The sequence below is a fragment of the Psammomys obesus genome, unplaced genomic scaffold, assembly GCF_907164565.1.
Source record: "Psammomys obesus unplaced genomic scaffold, mPsaObe1.curated_primary_1811, whole genome shotgun sequence".
NCBI lineage: Eukaryota > Metazoa > Chordata > Mammalia > Rodentia > Muridae > Psammomys > Psammomys obesus.
Window position 1 is genome coordinate 8800676 of NW_026596051.1, and position 17859 is coordinate 8818534.

The window sequence follows — 17859 nt, forward strand, 5'->3', positions numbered from 1 at the left end:
GAAATAAATGGTAAGGGACTCATTGTTTTATAAATAATGATCAAAATGTGCACTTGAGCACGCACACACACACACATACACACATGCTCATGCAAATATACATCTCTTCAAAAGAAGAACTAAATACTGAAGAAAGAACACATTTATCATGGTGTCTCCAGATTCCTACACTCACAATATAGCATGACTAAGACTGTAGGCTCTGAGGACAGTCCACAGCATAAAAGACTGTCTCTGGAAGCTGGACACAGAAAGTTTCTCCAGTGAGGACAAGGACTGCCTTTAGAGATTCAAAAACATTTGCAAAAGGGTAAAGATGAGGAAGGGACACCTGGGCTAGTCTTCAGCAAGGTCAAGGAGCACAGAGTAAAATAAAGGTGCCCATGCCTGGCAGACTAGTTTGATTTTTTTGGGGGGGGGTTGTTTTGTTTTTGTAACCTCAGGAATACAGATTTAAAACCACAGACTTGAAGTGTACTTACACCCAGAAAAATTACTCACTGTAATAAACTGGCAGCAGCTGCTTACGGGTAACCTGTCTTTTACTTGTTTTTAAAATACTTGAGCTTGGTGGCACAGCCTGGGCCATGTAGGGAGGCACTGTACAAAGTCTGCTGTTTCCTTATCTGTGAAGATAGCCATTATTATTTCTTTAATGTTCTTAAAAATTGCAAAGGAAGGCTGTTATTCTAAAGGTCTGAGGTGGAAACAAAGCAACTTTCCCTGATGTGTAGAAACAAACTCCACACATCTTCCTTGTAATAAATGAGAGGATCTCTCTTCTGATGACGTAACATGGAAGCCTGGAGCAGACAGCAATAAACACAGAAATAGTGTACAAGTGAAAGCAATATCGTGTAAGTTGAGAAACAGTGGGAAGATGCATTACTGTGGCAGAGGAATCACGCACTCTATTAAGTAAGAGCAGTAATCAGTGTTCAGGGAGCTTTATAAGGGTGTATGGGATGCAGTTAGAACCATCCCGTACAACCAAAATGTACATAAATCTGGGCATACACAGGCGACGGGAGTTAGCTCTTTGGAGTTGAGTTTCTGACTCTGGGAATCCTAAGAAGTTGAATGAAGTTTTTAAATATTTAAATTTTATTTATGTATTCGTTGTTAGGAAATCTGATGACTAGAGAGTTTTCTAGGTCTTTTTACAAAAAAAATGCAGGATTATGTTTCTTTTTGTTGCTAAGGCTTATTATATTTCTTTTTATTTTGGCTCTAAGACAACAGTAAAATTTTGTCTAATAACTAACTGTACAGAATGAGAGAACACATTTTTGCTTTAACCTTTTCCAGCTCAATTTGCCATTCATATGTCATTTTTTTCTTTGACCTGATATTTTCAAAATAAAAAAAATTACATTACTTGTTTCTATAAACTCTCAAATCTCTAGGAAAATATGAAATATAATGAATAGAGTTACAAATGCATTTACTTCTCAAAATGATCTCATTCCATGTTTAAGGCCTTAGAATTTTACTGTGTTCTTCTCTCATTAAATCTGACGGAAGAAATATCCAACTAGAGCAGAAAAATGTGAACACAGGCAGCAGTATTTCATACAGTTTAGGATTTAGCCCAGCACTGACATCTATCATGTGTTTGTAGGCTCATCTTAAAAATGCAAAGGTCTGGCTCTCCAGACCTTGTGAATTAGAAATTCTAGAGCAAGGGTCCAGCAGTAAACCTTCAAGGTTATCTTTCTGCATATACTGTCTCATTTGCCAATGGTAGGAGGGAGCAGATGAACTGTGCAAAGAAGTCTAGAGCCTGCAAGAGACAGGGGATCTCTTCTTGGCTTTGATTCTTCCTGTCTTTTATAGCCATGTTTGGAGAAGTTGAATCATAAAGTAGGAGAGGGCAGATTAGCACAGGGAAGTAGGTGACTTGAAGGAGGAAGGAAGTATCTGTCCTATAAGACAGGAGCAATCAGAGCAGAGAAGGGGAGGGTGAGGAGAAAGAAGGTCAGCCACAGTCTGAAAATGGTCTCTGGAGTGTAAGGAAGGAATGCATTTGATTATTGGCTTCTGAGGCATGTCCACACTTGCTAGCCTTTACAGCTTCCCATCTCAAGGTCAAAGTAAAATAAACATAGGTTGCTATATAACAATCTAATACCTACCAGGATGGAGCTTTCTGAACTTCTGGTTTGTAGCGTTGCCTCATTTGATTTATTAGTTAATCTTTGAGTGAATAAACTATGTGAAAGTTAATTTCTTGTTTCAACGCAGGTTAAAAATCATATATTCAAAACGGCCTTGACTATAACAGCCTTAAACAAGAAGAGTTTTTATATAATTATCAAGGACATCAGACCTGGTATAGAATAGCTGATCTCTGAGGGAAAATGAAAAATTGTGGAACCAAGAGAAGCCTTGGACTTTGAGTCAAGGAAACTGTCCAACCTTTATTGTGGTGATTTGAGTGAGAAATGTCTCCCATAGGCTCATGTTGTACACTTGAATACTTTGTCCCCTGTTGGGCCTGATAAGACCTGCTGCATCTACCTAAGCCTGGCTCGAGTTTGGAGATCTGTCTTTAGCTTCCGATTTAAGAGGCGCCACTTCCAGACAAAAGTGATTCAGCATATCCGTCTTAAAATCAACCCTGCCTGGCAACTGTTACATAGAGTTTTGTCACTGGCCTACCTCTCCTTGCACTCCCTCTACGTCATCTTACCTCACTTCCTTAACCCTGCCTCCTGACCTAAACCTATAAAAAGGACCGTTTTTTTCAAAAACCGAGTTCCTGCTTTGACAAATCCCCCGGCTCGGTGGTGTTTTATTCTCTGGGGCATATAGGGAGGTCCGGGCCATCCATCGTCATTCATCATCCCGCTCAGCGTCTAGCTTCCTTGGCCACCCTCCTCTCAGTTCCACCAGCCTGATATCGACCCAGCAGTCCCTAATTGGCTGTGCTGTTTGGGGAGGTCATAGAACTTTTAGGAAGTGTATCCTTGTCAAAGATAGTACACCTGCAGGAGCAAAGCTTTGAGTGTTCCTAGCTTCACCCTACTTCCAGTTCGTGCTCTTGGCTTCCTTCTGCTTCCATGCCTTGCCCATCGCTATAGACTCATCCCTAGAACCGTAAGCCAAAATAAATGCTTCCTTCTGTAAGTAGCTTTAGGTGGTAGTGTTTCTCACTTTCCATGTCACCAGCATTTTCAGCAGCACTGTTCAGGTGTACCTCCCATGCCCTAGAACGTAACCCATGGTAACACTGTAATTTAATGATTTCCGTAAATTTCACTGTGTAGTTAGTCAGCTAACCCAACTAACTACTCCACCCAGTTAATTAACTCAATACACATATCACCTCAGCAAATTCCCTGTATCTACATGCAGCAATGCTTAGCTTGATAACAGCCTTATGCTTCCAGCAACCAATTTCCTCTAAAAATTATGTAAATGTATTCCCTTCTAACAATGTTTCAAATAAATAATCTTTCGAAACTAGCTACTAAGCTACTGTGATAGCAAGTAGCTTTAGTCCTATTCTTTGTATTACTAAATAACATACATTTGTTTGGATATGGTACATTTTGTGCATCTTTTCACTGATAGACATTTCTGATTGTTTAGTGGTCATTAAGGATGCAGTGGGGTGTATAATAAGCCTATAATGCTAGGACTTTAGAAATGAAGGAAGCAGAGTCAGGCTTTCAAGGCTAGCCTAAGACATTGTCTGGGAAAACATAAAATTATCCTGTTATAAATATGTACACACATCTTTGTGAGGACATATGCTCATAGTTTTCCAGCACAGAATTATTGAGAATTATTATTTCCAAAGCAGATGCTGTTGGGTAATCTATGAGCCATGTAGAAGATTTTAGCTTCCCCTCACCTTTTTCAACATTAGTTGGTCTGCCTTCTCAGGATAACTTTTCATTTCCTCTTTGTTTTTATTTCCCCAAAAGGCTAATAAAAACATCTAATGCAGTTATTTGCATCTATTCTTCTGTAAAGTGGGCATTCACGTCTTTGACTCATTTTTTTTTATGTTTTCCTCTAAATTGTGTGAATTCCTTACTGATTCTGGGTATAAGTATTTTATCAAGTATATCATTTCAAACCATTTTCTTTTAATCTGTGGCTTGTACTTTACTCATTCTTAGTTGTCTGTCTTGAATTGCAAGAAGATTTAAATTTTCATGACATTCAATTTTTGGTTACCTTTTATGGATTGTGATTTTTATGTCAAATCTAAGAACTCTACCCAACCTGAACTTGAAAAGTATTCTCCTTCTACCCAAAGGATGAATAGTTTAAACTCCTTTAGGTAAGCCTGTGTTTCACTTGTGTTAGTATTTGCAGGTGATATGATTTAAAGGTCTAAATTCTTATCTCTTTCTATTTTTTTTAATCATGTGATTATGTAGTTGTCTCTACAGGACTTCCTAGAAAGGCTATTTTTTTTTACCCCATTAAAGTGTATTATTAGCCTGGTTAAAAATAAAAATGCAAAGATTTATATTTATATCTTATTTGTTTGTTTTCCAAATGTACATTTTATTTACTACTTTTATATTCAGGACATTTAAATTCAACATATATGTATTCTCTATTTAATCTATTATTTGCATATTTAATGTGCTGTATAAACTCAAATTTTCCTTTTTTTAGTAGGAAAATTAATTTTAATTTTAATTTTTATTTTTTTTAAATTTTTATTTTTCTTTTTAATCAAATTTTCATAGTAATATGTTACATATTAAATGTGAACATATTAATTCATATCTGCATAGACTTATATATGCTAACTATACACACACAAGCACACACAATATATTTGCTAGGAATGGTGACTAATGTTTGTGATGTCTGTGATCTCAGTACTAGGGAGCCTGAGGCAATAAGATGACCAGAAAATCAAGGCTATTTTACAAAACATAGTCACTTTGAGGCCAGTCTCAGCTATACAGTGGGGTCCTGTTTCAAAACAAAGAAACAAGTATCTTTACATCAATACTTCATTCAGTACTTACACACTTCTGCAATGTGTTCTGAATTTGAGTGGTGACATTTTCTCAACTTTGTTAGTTTTGACAATGGTTTGTCCCAGATACATGAACTGTAGGGTCAGATTCTCAATCAAAGCAAATATGTATGCTGATTCGTATTAGAATGGCATTGAATTTATTGTTTAGTTTATGAAGAATTATCATCTTAACAGTATTGAAGGTTTTTTTTATACATGAACTAGCTTTTCATTTATTTATATCTCCTTTTATTTTTTCAGTAATATTTTGCTGTTTGCATTACACATATCTTGTACTATTTAAAAGTATTTATATCTGTAGATATTCTATTCTTTTTCATTAATTTTTTTTTAAATTTTTTTACATTAGTTACATTTTATTCACCTTGTATCCCATCTGTAGCTTCCTCCCTCATTCCCTCCCAATCCCACCCTCCCTCACTCATCTCCTCCCATGCCCCTCTCTAAATCCACTGATAGGGGAGGTCCTTCTCCCCTTCCATCTGACCCTACCTTGTCAGGTCTCATCAGGACTGGCTGCAATGTCCTCCTCTGTGGTCTCGCAAGGCTGATCCTCCCTCAGTGTGTGTGTGGGGGGGGAGGTCAAAGAGCCCTCCAATGAGGTCATGTCAGAGACAGTCCCTCTTCCCCTTACTAGGAAACACACTTGGATAATAAGCTGCCATAGGCTACATCTGAGCAGGAGTTCTAGGTTATATCCATGAATGGATCTTGGTTGGAGTATCAGTCTCAGAAAAGACCCCTGTGCCCAGATATTTTCGTTCTGTTGCTCTCCTTGTGGAGCTCCTGTTCTCTCCAGGTCTTACTAACTCCCTGTTCTTTCATATGATTCCCTGCACTCTGCCCAAAGTTTGGTTATGAGTCTCAGCATCTGGCTTTGATACACTGCTAGGTAGAGTCTTTCAGACGCCCTCTGTGGTAGGCTCCTGTCCTGTTTTTTGTTTTCGCCTTCTTGCATTGTCCATCCCATTTCTCTTTCTAAGTGAGGATTGATCCTCTTACCCAGGGTCCTCCTTCTTGTTTAGCTTCTTTAGGTGTACAGATTTTAGTATGTTTATCTTATCTTATAGGTCCAGTATCCCCTTATAAGTGAGTTATACCATGTGTGTCTTTCTGCTTCTGGGATACCCCACTCAGGATGATCTTTTCCCACCATTTGCCTGCAAATTTCATGATTTCCTTGTTTTTAATTGTTGAGTAGTATTCCATTGTGTAAATGTACCACAATTTCTGTATCCATTCCTCCATTGAGGGACATCTGGGTTGTCCCTAGGTTTTGGCTATTATGAGTAAAGCTGCTATGAACATAGTTGAACAAATGTTCTTGTTGTGTACTTGAGCATATTTTGGATATATGCCTAGAAGTGGTATAGCTGGATCTCAAGGAAGTGCTATTCCTAATTATCTGAGAAAGCTATTTTTCTGATACTGGAATAAATAAAATTATTTCGTTCAATTTTCTTTTTCTCGGGGCAAAGACTTTCTGTGTAGCCCAGGTTGTTTTCAACCCACAACCTTCTTGCCTGACTCTTCAGTGTGTGGTAGTGTTACAGTATCACTGAAGGCCCATTAGGGGAAAGTTGTCACCTCCTAGCCAAAAGACTGGAATCTTCCTCTGGGTGAAGACCTGCTGTTGTCTCTTCCCTTAGGAGTTAACCGAGTTAGGCCAGCCAATCACTAAGCTAGGAATCTCGCTCTGGGGAAGGTGAATCCACCTTAATCCATGCTAGAGATAGGAGGATTAAATATCGCTTCAGTGAAATAATTTCCTTTTCTTTTTCAGAGATCCTGCTCTCTAGTGCAGTCTCTTGTGGGGCCAAATGTGTAGTTTGGTAAAGCAGCTGTCTTTTCTGAATTACTCAGAAAAATGCAATTGTTCCTTTTCTTTTTAGCTCTTTCTTAAGCATGCTTTCCCTAACAATTGGCCTCATTCTCGAATTTTTCCCCACTACCATGTGGCTTCTTGTCTAGGCCAGCTTCCTTGATGGCTTCACTCAAGCCATGTGCATTTTCTCTTCTCCTCTAGGTAGCTGCTGAGACTTACAGCTTGCCTGCCCTTACGTTTTTCAAATCTGATAAAACTACACTCAATCTTTCATGAATTTTTAAATTCACTTATTAATAAAATTAAGAACCCATAAGAGACCCCCATTTCCCAGGTACTGTTTGGTGAGTTTTGAAGGGATTTATTCAAGTTTTTGATAACACTAACACAGATAGCATATAGATTCACTATATACAATGTAAATTGATTTACTTACTCGGTATCCCTATTTATTAGCCCAAATAAGTTTGTACATATTCCCTAACATTTTTCATACTCAGACACATAATCTCTCTCTCGCTCTCCCTCTCTCTTCCCATACTATGTTGATTATACATTGATGAATATAGAGATAAATAGATACTCTTGTTTGCTCTATGATCTTAATATTCAAGAGCATTGTGGGAACAATCATACAAGTCATTAGCTATTATTCAGTTACCATTTTTCAACTTGCAAATATTCCTTTTGTAAGTAATTTATTAAAAGTAAAAGCCACAATTTAATGTTGGATTTTGTCAAATAATTTTTATGAGTCAATTGAGGCCTGTGATTTTTGTTTCCTTTATCTTTCTAATGTGGTAATTCATTCTTTGTTTCTTTGTTTGTTTTGGATGATATCTGAAATTCCATTCCTGGACTATACCTGCTTGTTATAGTACTACATAATTTGCATTGTATTGGGTTCAGATTATTAATACACTCTTAGGGATTCTTCTATCGTATTAATAAAGAAAATTTCTACAATTTTCTTTGGTGTATGGTACACTGCTGTAACTTTGTCAGCATCTGAATCAATGAAAAAGTAAATTGGGAAGTGTTCCTTCCTTTTTGCTACTTTCCACTGAGTCAATTTGTGAAGGAGCATTACTATTCCTTTACTTATTTCAGATAATTTACTAGGGAAAGCACACAGTCTGGCTTTTATTTGTTAGAAAAGTTTTGCATATTATGATGAACCAGTCTGTCTCTATATTAGATTAAAAGCTATATCTTATAGTAAAGAGAAAATAGGCTTATTCCTGCTTATGATAAAATCTGTTTGTCAAAACAAATGGCCTTTGTCTACCTGTTACCTTAACTACAAATGGTTCCAGGAAATGGCAAACATGCCTTAATTTCAAAACATAGTTATGACTATCTTGGAACACTACCTTTGTTTCAAAGAGCTTTTATGACTAGCTGTTGTCATGACTACCTCATTATGACCAACTTGTTATGTCCTATCCCTGAGCTATAAAAACCTTATCTTCAAGCCAGGCATGATGGCACATGGCCTTTATATCAGCACTTAGGAGGCAGAGGTAGGCAGATCTCTGAGCGTTCAAGGCTAACCTAGTCTACACAGTGAGTTCTGTTACATACTATATAGTGAGTTCATACTACAACCAGAGCTACATTGTGAGACCCTGTCTCAAAAAAGGAAGCTAGCAAGCAAGCAAACAAACAAAATTCCCTAGCTCTCCCTAAACCTTTAAAAATTCATCTTTCCCACATCTAAGACTGACTTCTTGAACACTGCCTCAGGGTGGAGGCGGCCCATGTACAAGAATGAAAAATTTGCTTTCGGTCAGTTGTCTTTCTCCACATATCTTTCAAATTAACATTAATCGGAATTTTTCTGTTTTTTGAGGTATTTGTCCATATCTTCCAAGTTTTGCAACATTTTCCAAAGCTTTCCGTAATAATGGCTTGTGGTTATTGCTCATCTTGGAGGATTATTAGTGGTATCTTTATGTCATTCTTCAAGTCTAGTGAAGGCTGTGCTAATGCTATTGTTTCTTTCATAGAATTAACTTTCACAGAATTAACAACTTGGCTGTAATGACTGTTTCCTGTGATTTTGTATCTTCTATTTAATTGAGTTCTGCTTACATTTTTTAAAATTCTGTCTTCTGCATTCTTTTGTAATATCTGATGTTTTGAAAGTGCTTTTTTATAGGCAGAAGTTTATATCTCATGTTACTGACTTGAGAGATGAAATACTATTGTAGCTTATAGCTACTCCATCAATTAAAACAAATTCTTTTCACTTTGTATCAGTTGCCTATGCTAACTGTATAGAAGTTCAGGGAGTTACATAGGCTTTGGGTCTGGTTCATTTTGGTATATAATGTTTTATTGACTTGCAAGCTTTTTATAGTAAAAGTTCATAAAACTAAAAAATGAATAAAAATAGTAACACAATTAATTCTGAGCTGAGAAAAAATTTCTGTTGATATTTTCCCCTTCTTATATGCAAACTAAAGACAGGCACCGTAATGGGGCTATGATGTGAGGAAATAGTGAAAGAAGTCTGGTATGTAAAATACTGAGAAGAGGCACCTCTGATGAGTTAGAAATAGCACCAATATCCTGAGGTTTAAGAACCTCTAAAGTCTGTTTCAGTTCTATCTCTCTGCTCTATTTTAATGCATCAGAATCATAGATACTTGTCAGATAAATGTATTGCATAGATTTTCTCATGATACATGGTGCAGGGCTATATTTAACATATTAATAGCATTATTTGAAACGGACATTCTTTTAATAAACTTCATATTATCATTTTTTCTGATACACATTCTTTTAATGATCTTAATCTAATCAGTTTTTTTTTTCCATATGACTGTTGCTTTTGGTTCCTATGTTTCCCCCCAGATTTACCAGTTTCAACTTCCATATTTAAATTTGAAATCTATTGGGAACACAGGATTTTTTTCTCCTCTTTTTTAATATATGATATGAAGTGGGGGAGAAACAAGATTAAAAAAACAACAACAACAACAAAAACCTCATCTGCTAATCAAAAAGCCAAAGCATCATTCATTAGATAGAGCTCCCCTTTTCCCTGATGTGCCTCAGGAGCCACATAGCACAGGGTCTTTCCATCACAGTTTCTTCTCATTCTATTCTTCTATTTGTTACCACGAACATTTAGGGCCAGATGACATCATGCCTAATGACTATGACTTCAGTAAGTTCTCTTATCTCACTCTCTGCAGTCCCAGTTGTTTTTACATGTTTTTTTTTTTTACTTTTACATTCTTGTTTGATTTTTAGAAAAAAACTCCAATCATTTCCAATAATATATATATGTATATACACATTTCCAATAATATATATATGTATATATATATATACATATATATATATAATTGTTTATTGAAATTCTATTGGATCAGTAGATTCATTTGAAGCAGTTCAATATCATCATTGATTCTGCTTGTCTATAATATGGTGAATCTCTCCATCAGATACTCTTGGGTTTCTTTTGATAAGCCTTATTATTCTAGGTATGGAGATATAGCACAATTTAGTAGGCTGTACTTCTAATCATTTTATAATTATGATGTTATTTGAAACTGTGGTTTTTGCATTCATTTCCATGTGTTTACTGTGAGTATATGGGAAAAAAAAATTCTTGTTGCTGGTATTAAAGATTGAGTCCAGAGCCTCAGACATTATAAGCAAGCATTCTATCACTGACTTTATCTCTTGCCCTGGTTTTACTTTTTCTTTTGATGCAGAGTCTTGCTAAATTCCTCAGGTTGGCCCTGCCTGACCTTACGATCTTTCGTCTCTCCCATTGAGTGGCTAGGATTATAGGCATAGGCCACCAAGCCCAGCACACAACTAGTTTTTAAATACTGACCTGGCTAACCTCTCTTGCTACAGCTAATTCATTCTGATAGTTTGAAAATTTTAGAAGTTTTATAGATACATCTATAGACAGTTGGCACCAGATGATTGAAACAGTAGAGTGAGCTAATTGCAAGATGACGATATGGCATATAAATGTAAGTTCATCAGAGGCAGTTTAGTGCAGGGGGAAGGAGGGAGGAGAGAGGAAAAGAGAATCATGAACAGAGAGAAAGAAGAGAGAGGGAGAAAAAGAGAAGATTAGAAAAGATAAAGAGAGGAGAGCAAGAGGAAACTGAGAGGAGAGAGAAAGAGAGCACAACTAATATGTCTGGATTATATAGTGAAGAGGGAGAGAAAAGCCCCTGCCCCTGGGCTGGAAAGTTCAGGATAGAGGTTGGAGTATGCCAGCCATATCCTACAGCAGGTAGAGACCAAGGGGAGACTGAGAATCATGGAGGCCAGGTCCGCTTTAGTATGCTCCGAAACCCAATAATAGGGATAGAGTGTTCTTATAAGATAGGTACTATTGCATTGTTAAAACTGTAGAATGATGCAATGGTAAGAATTCTCCTCATGAGGAGCTCTGAATAGGAGCTCACCCTCATCAATTTCATTTCAGTCACTTTCTTATTCTTTCCCATAGTTAGGTCCTATTTCTTATACGCAGGAAAACAAACAAAACTCTACTGTATTTTCTGTCAGTGCTTCTCATATACTCTACAAAAGTAAATCTAATGATTTGAAATTTCAGTGTTTATTTTAAAATTTGACACTTTTCGTGCTCTTCCAAAGAATCTATATTTTCTTATAAAAATAAAGCTGTAAATAACTATTATCAAATGGCAATGAGACTTCAGGAAAGAAATAAGCTTTATGCCCTGTGCCTTTGTGCTTCTGGCACACAGTATGCTCGCCTTCTGCTGTTACTGACTTCCATGTCTGAAAAGCACAGTTAATCCAAACACTTGGCATCCTTCTTACCAGCTCTCCCTTTTTGTAGCTGTACAGTGAGAGCATAACACACATACAGAGCAGATAACTGATCACTGGAGGGAGCCACGAGCCTATGTAATGCTGATAAATATGCCCATGCCCATGACACATAAAGGACAGGGTGCTGTGAACTTCTGAAGTGCATTCACCATCAGAGAAAGCCTGACGTCCTTATGGAGAATGGGGGTAAACAGTGCCATAATGCATTCCCTTTATTTAAAAAAAAAATCATTGAGAGATTGAGCTACATATATCAATAAAGTGAATAGATTAAAGCATACTTGATTTGTGATCATTTATTTATACTTAATATATTCTTGGTTCCAAACATTTGCTCTTTTGATACAAGTGATTGGCAGCCAACAACTGAACTGCAATTTCCCTTCTACCACAAGCAGAGCTGTTTAATGATGTAGGTCAAGTTATAACAGCATAAGGATAAAGGGATATTCTGCAGAGATCAGGGTTAAACCTCGCTGCGTCATCCAAGCTGAATCTACTGAAATGTTTAATTTACTATATAGCACCTACTTTTGATAGCCTATAACCAACTATATATAAGAAATCTTTTCTTGCAAAACCATCATTTTTATGTGTGGGAGGCAGGGCTGGACCACTGTAAATTGTCCATTAACTTCAGTCAGTTATCACAGAGCATCCATCTCCAACAGAAACAGATTTTATTTTTAAGCTTTTTTTTTTTTTAGTCAGATTTGATACCCTACCAAGGTCAGTGTGTCTTAAAAATAGAGACCTCAAAGTCAAGAACTCTCTGGCAAATAAGGAAAAATCTCATACAGTTAGACACATTTTAATGTATTTATAATTGTAGTTCTCAAAATTAGAAGTTATTACTATTTGTTATAATTGGCTCAGATCTCTTAATACAAAGCTTTCCATAAATAAATTGAGTTTAGAAGAATATCATCATACTATTAAAGTTTCTTATAGGCCAAAAACCATGATTTGGCTTAATCTCTATTGTCTTTAAAAGCATACAGGTAAATGGTGGATGGATATTTAGAAGTTTTACTATCAGAGGAGCCACCAATTAGTATTGGATTCCCTTGGAGCTGCAGTTTCAGGAGGCCTAATGTGGTCCTGGGAATCAAACTGGGGTCCACTTTGAAAGAACAAAATATGCTCTTAACTCTTGAGCCACCATTTAAGCCCAAATATTTGTGAATTTTAGCATATCAACACATGGGAAAGAATTGATTCAAATATCTTTTAAAGGTCTTTGGGTGACTCTGTTCCTTAACTGGGACAAATCCTATGATAAAAACAAACTTTAAAGAACCCTGTCTCTATTCAGAAAACTCCCTATTCATGAAGGGACAAAAGGGAGCTACGCTCATGCACATGAGTTCAGTACCAAGGCTACTGGGTCAAGCACTTGCAGATGTGTTGTGAAGGAGGCAAAGACAGAGAATGAAGAACACAAGTCAAAAAAGAACACCGACAGCTCCCTGGACATTTATTTCAACTCTCCAAGGGTCGGGATGCCTCCTGCCCCAGTGGAAAACACACAAGTATTCAAATTCTGGCTTCCCGTCTATTGAAGCCATGCCAACTGGGATTCCAAGGCTAGCTAAACCACACACCAGCTCTTAGGACACTCTGCTAGCCTTACCACCTGCTTCTGTTTCTCCTTCTTCAGCCTCATCCTCTTACTGTTTGTTTATATAGTAAAATAAGTTACTTTAAGTCTACAACACACTACCTTAGTATTTTAATATTTTCATTTTAAATTAAAATATATATCACTTTCCTCTTTCCCCTTCTCCCTCCAGTCCCTCCAATGTAATACTTCCTTCCCACATTCCTCCCTGCCATGCACAAATGGATAGCCTCTTTTTCATTGTTTATTATCATTACATACATAAATGTAGTATGTATGGTGTCCATATGTATGTATATATGGACAAATACATAAATTCACTCCACTGAGTTCATTTTGTTATTTATTTATCCATGGTTTCAGGTCAGACTACTTTGTATTAGATAATTAATCAGGGAGGTCATATCTTAGAAATGCTAAGTCTTTCTGCCCCCACCACCCAGCACTCATTAGTTTTCTGTAGTTTTATTTTACATTCTTTCTTATAAGAATATACTTGATGGGCTTTAGAAATGGTTCACGGGTTAAGAGGGATGGCTGCTCCTCAAAGGACCTAGGTTCACTTCCTAGCACCCGTATGACAGGTCACAACCGTGACACCAGTTCCAAGTGATTGGATCCCCTCTTCTGGCCTCTCAGAGCACCAGACATGCAAGTGGTACACAAATGAATGTACATGCAGGCACAATGCCCATATGCATACAAAAACAAAAAATACACTTGATGTTCAAAAGCCTCTCCATTCTCATCAAATAGGATCTTACTTCATGGTCTCTTCATAAATGCACCACCACAACCACATGAAACACTCTGTAACCTTTTCCCCTGAACACTGTCACTTGCAATTAGGGGACTGAACATGCCTCCTCCACAGTTACTTATTTCTAACACACCACCCTTACTTTTTCAAGAATATCCATCTTCAACAGAAATTTCCTTTCCTCTTTTATTTATATATTTCAAGAGTTTCTCAGTGTGTTGTAGGGAAATTTAGATATGTGCTTATATCTGGTCAAAGTTTTAATGGCATGACCCGAGATTTAAAATTGGAGTACAACTGATGCTCCTGTATAATCAACAAATGCAAATCTCACCAAAATTAGACCTGCAATAATTTCATATATATCCCTAGATGCATAGTATAAACAATAAGTCAACATAATCCCAACAGCCCCATCCCTGCCATCAGGGATAATACTGAGACACTGGACCATTGGTCAGATCTCCTGATTTCTGTTATCTTCAAAGCTGCCTTTCATGTCATCAATGGTGACTTCATGGGTTATCATCCCATGGTCCCCCTTGGGTCCAGAGTGTACCTTCATATAACACCTTCTTGGAAAGTCACACCTATATGTCCCTACTTGCTTTAAGAGTAATATTTCTATTAAGATAGGTAAGCACTCTTACTTGACGAAGACTTTCTGTTGCTTCTTTTCATTAACTGGGTCTGGCTTTTGATGTACCAAGGATGCTCCCTGGGAAAAAGAGGGACCTCTCTTTGTGTCTAATTTGCGTTTGAAAAATATTCAATTACGTTTCTGCTTTAATTCACTTAGTTATGAAAAGCAAATGAGTGCAACAAATATGCTTGATTTGTCTTAGAAAGAGAAATAGCTTTTCAAGAACAAAATTAAATAAAAACAAGTTATTCTCCTCCATAGTAGAATTGAATCCCAAGCTTCATAACATCTACAAAGTATAAGGCAGACACTAGAGAGACAGAATGCCCTGATACACAGTAAGTCTTACCTGACCTACAGATTGTCTGTGTGGCAGGACATGGGCATGTCTATGGAACCCCATACATGCCTATGTATTTTGCTGACATGAGCAGAGAATGGCCTGGGGCCTGGAGACCACACACCTGATGGGTATTTCACCTACCGTTTTTGCAGATAGGGCAGCACTGGTCAGGCTCGTACACGGGGTCCACACATTCCGTCTGGGGACACGCCGACACTGTGCACAGCACTTCACCATTGGCTTCACAGCGACACCGCTCACATGGAGACACCTGAGACACAAGCCCATGATCAGGGTCATACCTCCCTTACACAGTGCTTACTCTGTAAAGTCCTATCTTCCAGATGTTTTAGGGATGACATTTTTAAGTGCCTGGACCCAGTATTTTTCTAAATGTGGACACAAGCCCCTGGAATTCACAGGTTACCTTAGATATAAATAAAGGCAGTCACTAGGGCTGGTGGCTCTGCTCAGCCTCTTAGCTTCAGTAAGAGCATCTCTCCGCTGAATGGATTTATTTATAAGCAATCCTCTGGGGAAATATTCCCGTTGCTTCTAAAATCAAATTACTACTGACTTCTTGCTCAACAAAGCTTTACTTTTCCATAGCCCTGCCAACTCTGCACCCACTTAACATAGCATTGATTTTTCCCAATATATCTCAGAGCAGGGGCACAGGGAGAAGGGAAAGGACAAGACACTCACATGGTCTTCTGAGGTTGGGAGCACCTTGTCAGGGGATGCATGACTGTGAAGTCCCAGAGATCTTAGAGTCACACTCAGTGCCCTCCCGAAATGGTTGAACCTGTTTCCTGGTAAGGAACCCAAAACTCAGAGTCATTAGGCGATTTGCCTTCAGCAGACTTCCTAAAAGATCAAGCCAAGATGCCACAGAGGGCTCTTGAGGTTCATGCTGGCTGTCCCTTCTCCAAGGCCTCACAGGGCAATTCTTCATATCTTCAGTGGTACCATGTCCTTCTGGGAACCAAGACTTTGAGACATATCAGGGACTCGTTGTCTGTCTCTTTTTCTCTCTCTTTCTCCTTCTCTCTCTCTATATATATCTCTCTCTCTGTGTCTGTCTGTCTATCTCTCTCTTCTTCTCTGTCTCATTGTGTATGCATACATAGATACTTAAAAATTTCACAATAAGCTAGAGTAAAATGTTGGCCTAGTTTGCAAGTTAAAATCAAGTGTACAGCAATATAAAGGAACAGTTTTAAGAAGTATTTTTGGGACAATATAGTTTGGGGAATTTTATAGTGTTGGTTTTTGTTGTTCTTTCCCTCAGTTTTCTCTGGTTACAGTATTCCATCTCTGTTTCAAGAGCAGATGTAGATGGTGAGCACCAAGGGGAAAATATTCCGAGTTTTAAAAGCAAAGACCTTGGGTTGCAAGAGAAACAGTCAAGTGCATATCAGTTCCCTTTAACTGGAAGGACTTCAGGCAGAAGCCAAGAAGCCCAGATGGTATGGATTAGAGATGCAGAGCCATGCCGCCCCAGGGGAGAAGAGGTCTACCTATGCATAGGACAGGAGTTAGCAAGGGGCAGGAAGGACAGACATCTGCATATGTCCTTAGGAAGCTGCTCAACAGCTAGACACCCACCATTCACCTGGGCCATGCTCTATGTAGAGAGGGTGAAGTTCCATGTGGGTGGATTTAAAGGAGGCAAGATGGGCCACGTGTCACATTCCTAGGTGAAATGTGCACTTAAAAATCAGACTGTTCCCAGTATTTAGGAAGGTACCTTTTGGTGAGTCCATCCTTCCATGTGAGGGCTCAGTCTGGCCTGGAAATAAAGCTGAAAGCCCCTACCCTAACCCCATGGCAGGACTGCAGAGTACAGCTTCCATGTAGGCACACACGGTGATTTGCTGTTTTCTTAAAAGTCCTACGACCTTATCCAAACATTGATTGTGGGTTTTATTATCATTAAATGTTGTATTTGGGGATTTGTTCATTTCTCAAAGATAGGGATTAACACTCCATCAGGGTTTCCATGAGTAGGTCTCTATCCAGTCTCCCTTCTGCTACCCATGTCTACGAACATCTGCCTCCCACTGGGGCTGTCTTCACTCCAATCCCAGGCTCAGGCCAGCCCAGCCTCTACAAAGAGAGGCTGCTGAGAGGAAGTTTCAAGTCTCTGTTCCCTCAAGGTGCTCTGTGCCCTGCTGCTACTGCCTAAACACAAGTTCTCCAGCAGGTCCCAGGCATGTAGCTCCTAGATATCGGTCTTTCATGTGTGGTAATGGGGTTCCCTTCTTGCCCTGGACCCATATGCAATTTAGAATTCCTTGATCAGTGCTCATGTTCTGTCTCCTGTATGACAATGCAGTCTGACAGTTCTTCCAAAATCATACACCTTCCTGGCTGCCTAAATTTCATATTCCTCTGGGACCACCTGTCAGTCTGTTCTGCCACTTCTTGTGTTGATTCCTGATCATCCATTAGGCTAAATCCAGTTAACTAGGCATGCCTCAGAATAATGCTACCTCCTGATAATGAGGCTCAGTGATACTTGTCATTGGAGTGTTTTTATTTTCACTTCTCTACTCTACACTTGTGCAGATCTGTGGCCCTTTTAAATGCCATACTGAATCTACTTCCACTGACAATAGATCCAGATGAGATGTGTCCATCAAATCACAGATAGAGCTGGGAGTCTTTCCTCCAGTAAGCTCTCTGTCAACTCCATCTCTGAGCCTGATATATGGCCCTCTTACAGCATACAAAATGTTGCTATGTTTAAAAATAAAGCAAGTGAAGCAAAACAGAGAAAATGCAAAAATCCAGTGTCCACGGGACCTCAGGAGC

At 38.3% G+C, this 17859-nt stretch overlaps 1 protein-coding gene across 2 annotated transcripts in view; it reads right to left on the reverse strand.

The window, feature by feature from the left end:
* Window positions 1-17859, reverse strand: part of Vwc2 (von Willebrand factor C domain containing 2) — a 156215-nt gene that overhangs the window by 114298 nt on the left and 24058 nt on the right. For both annotated transcript variants that reach the window (XM_055624078.1, XM_055624079.1), the window contains one exon: window positions 15184-15313. In XM_055624078.1, the coding sequence (XP_055480053.1) occupies window positions 15184-15313 (130 nt within the window). The remainder of the gene's footprint in view (window positions 1-15183; window positions 15314-17859) is intronic.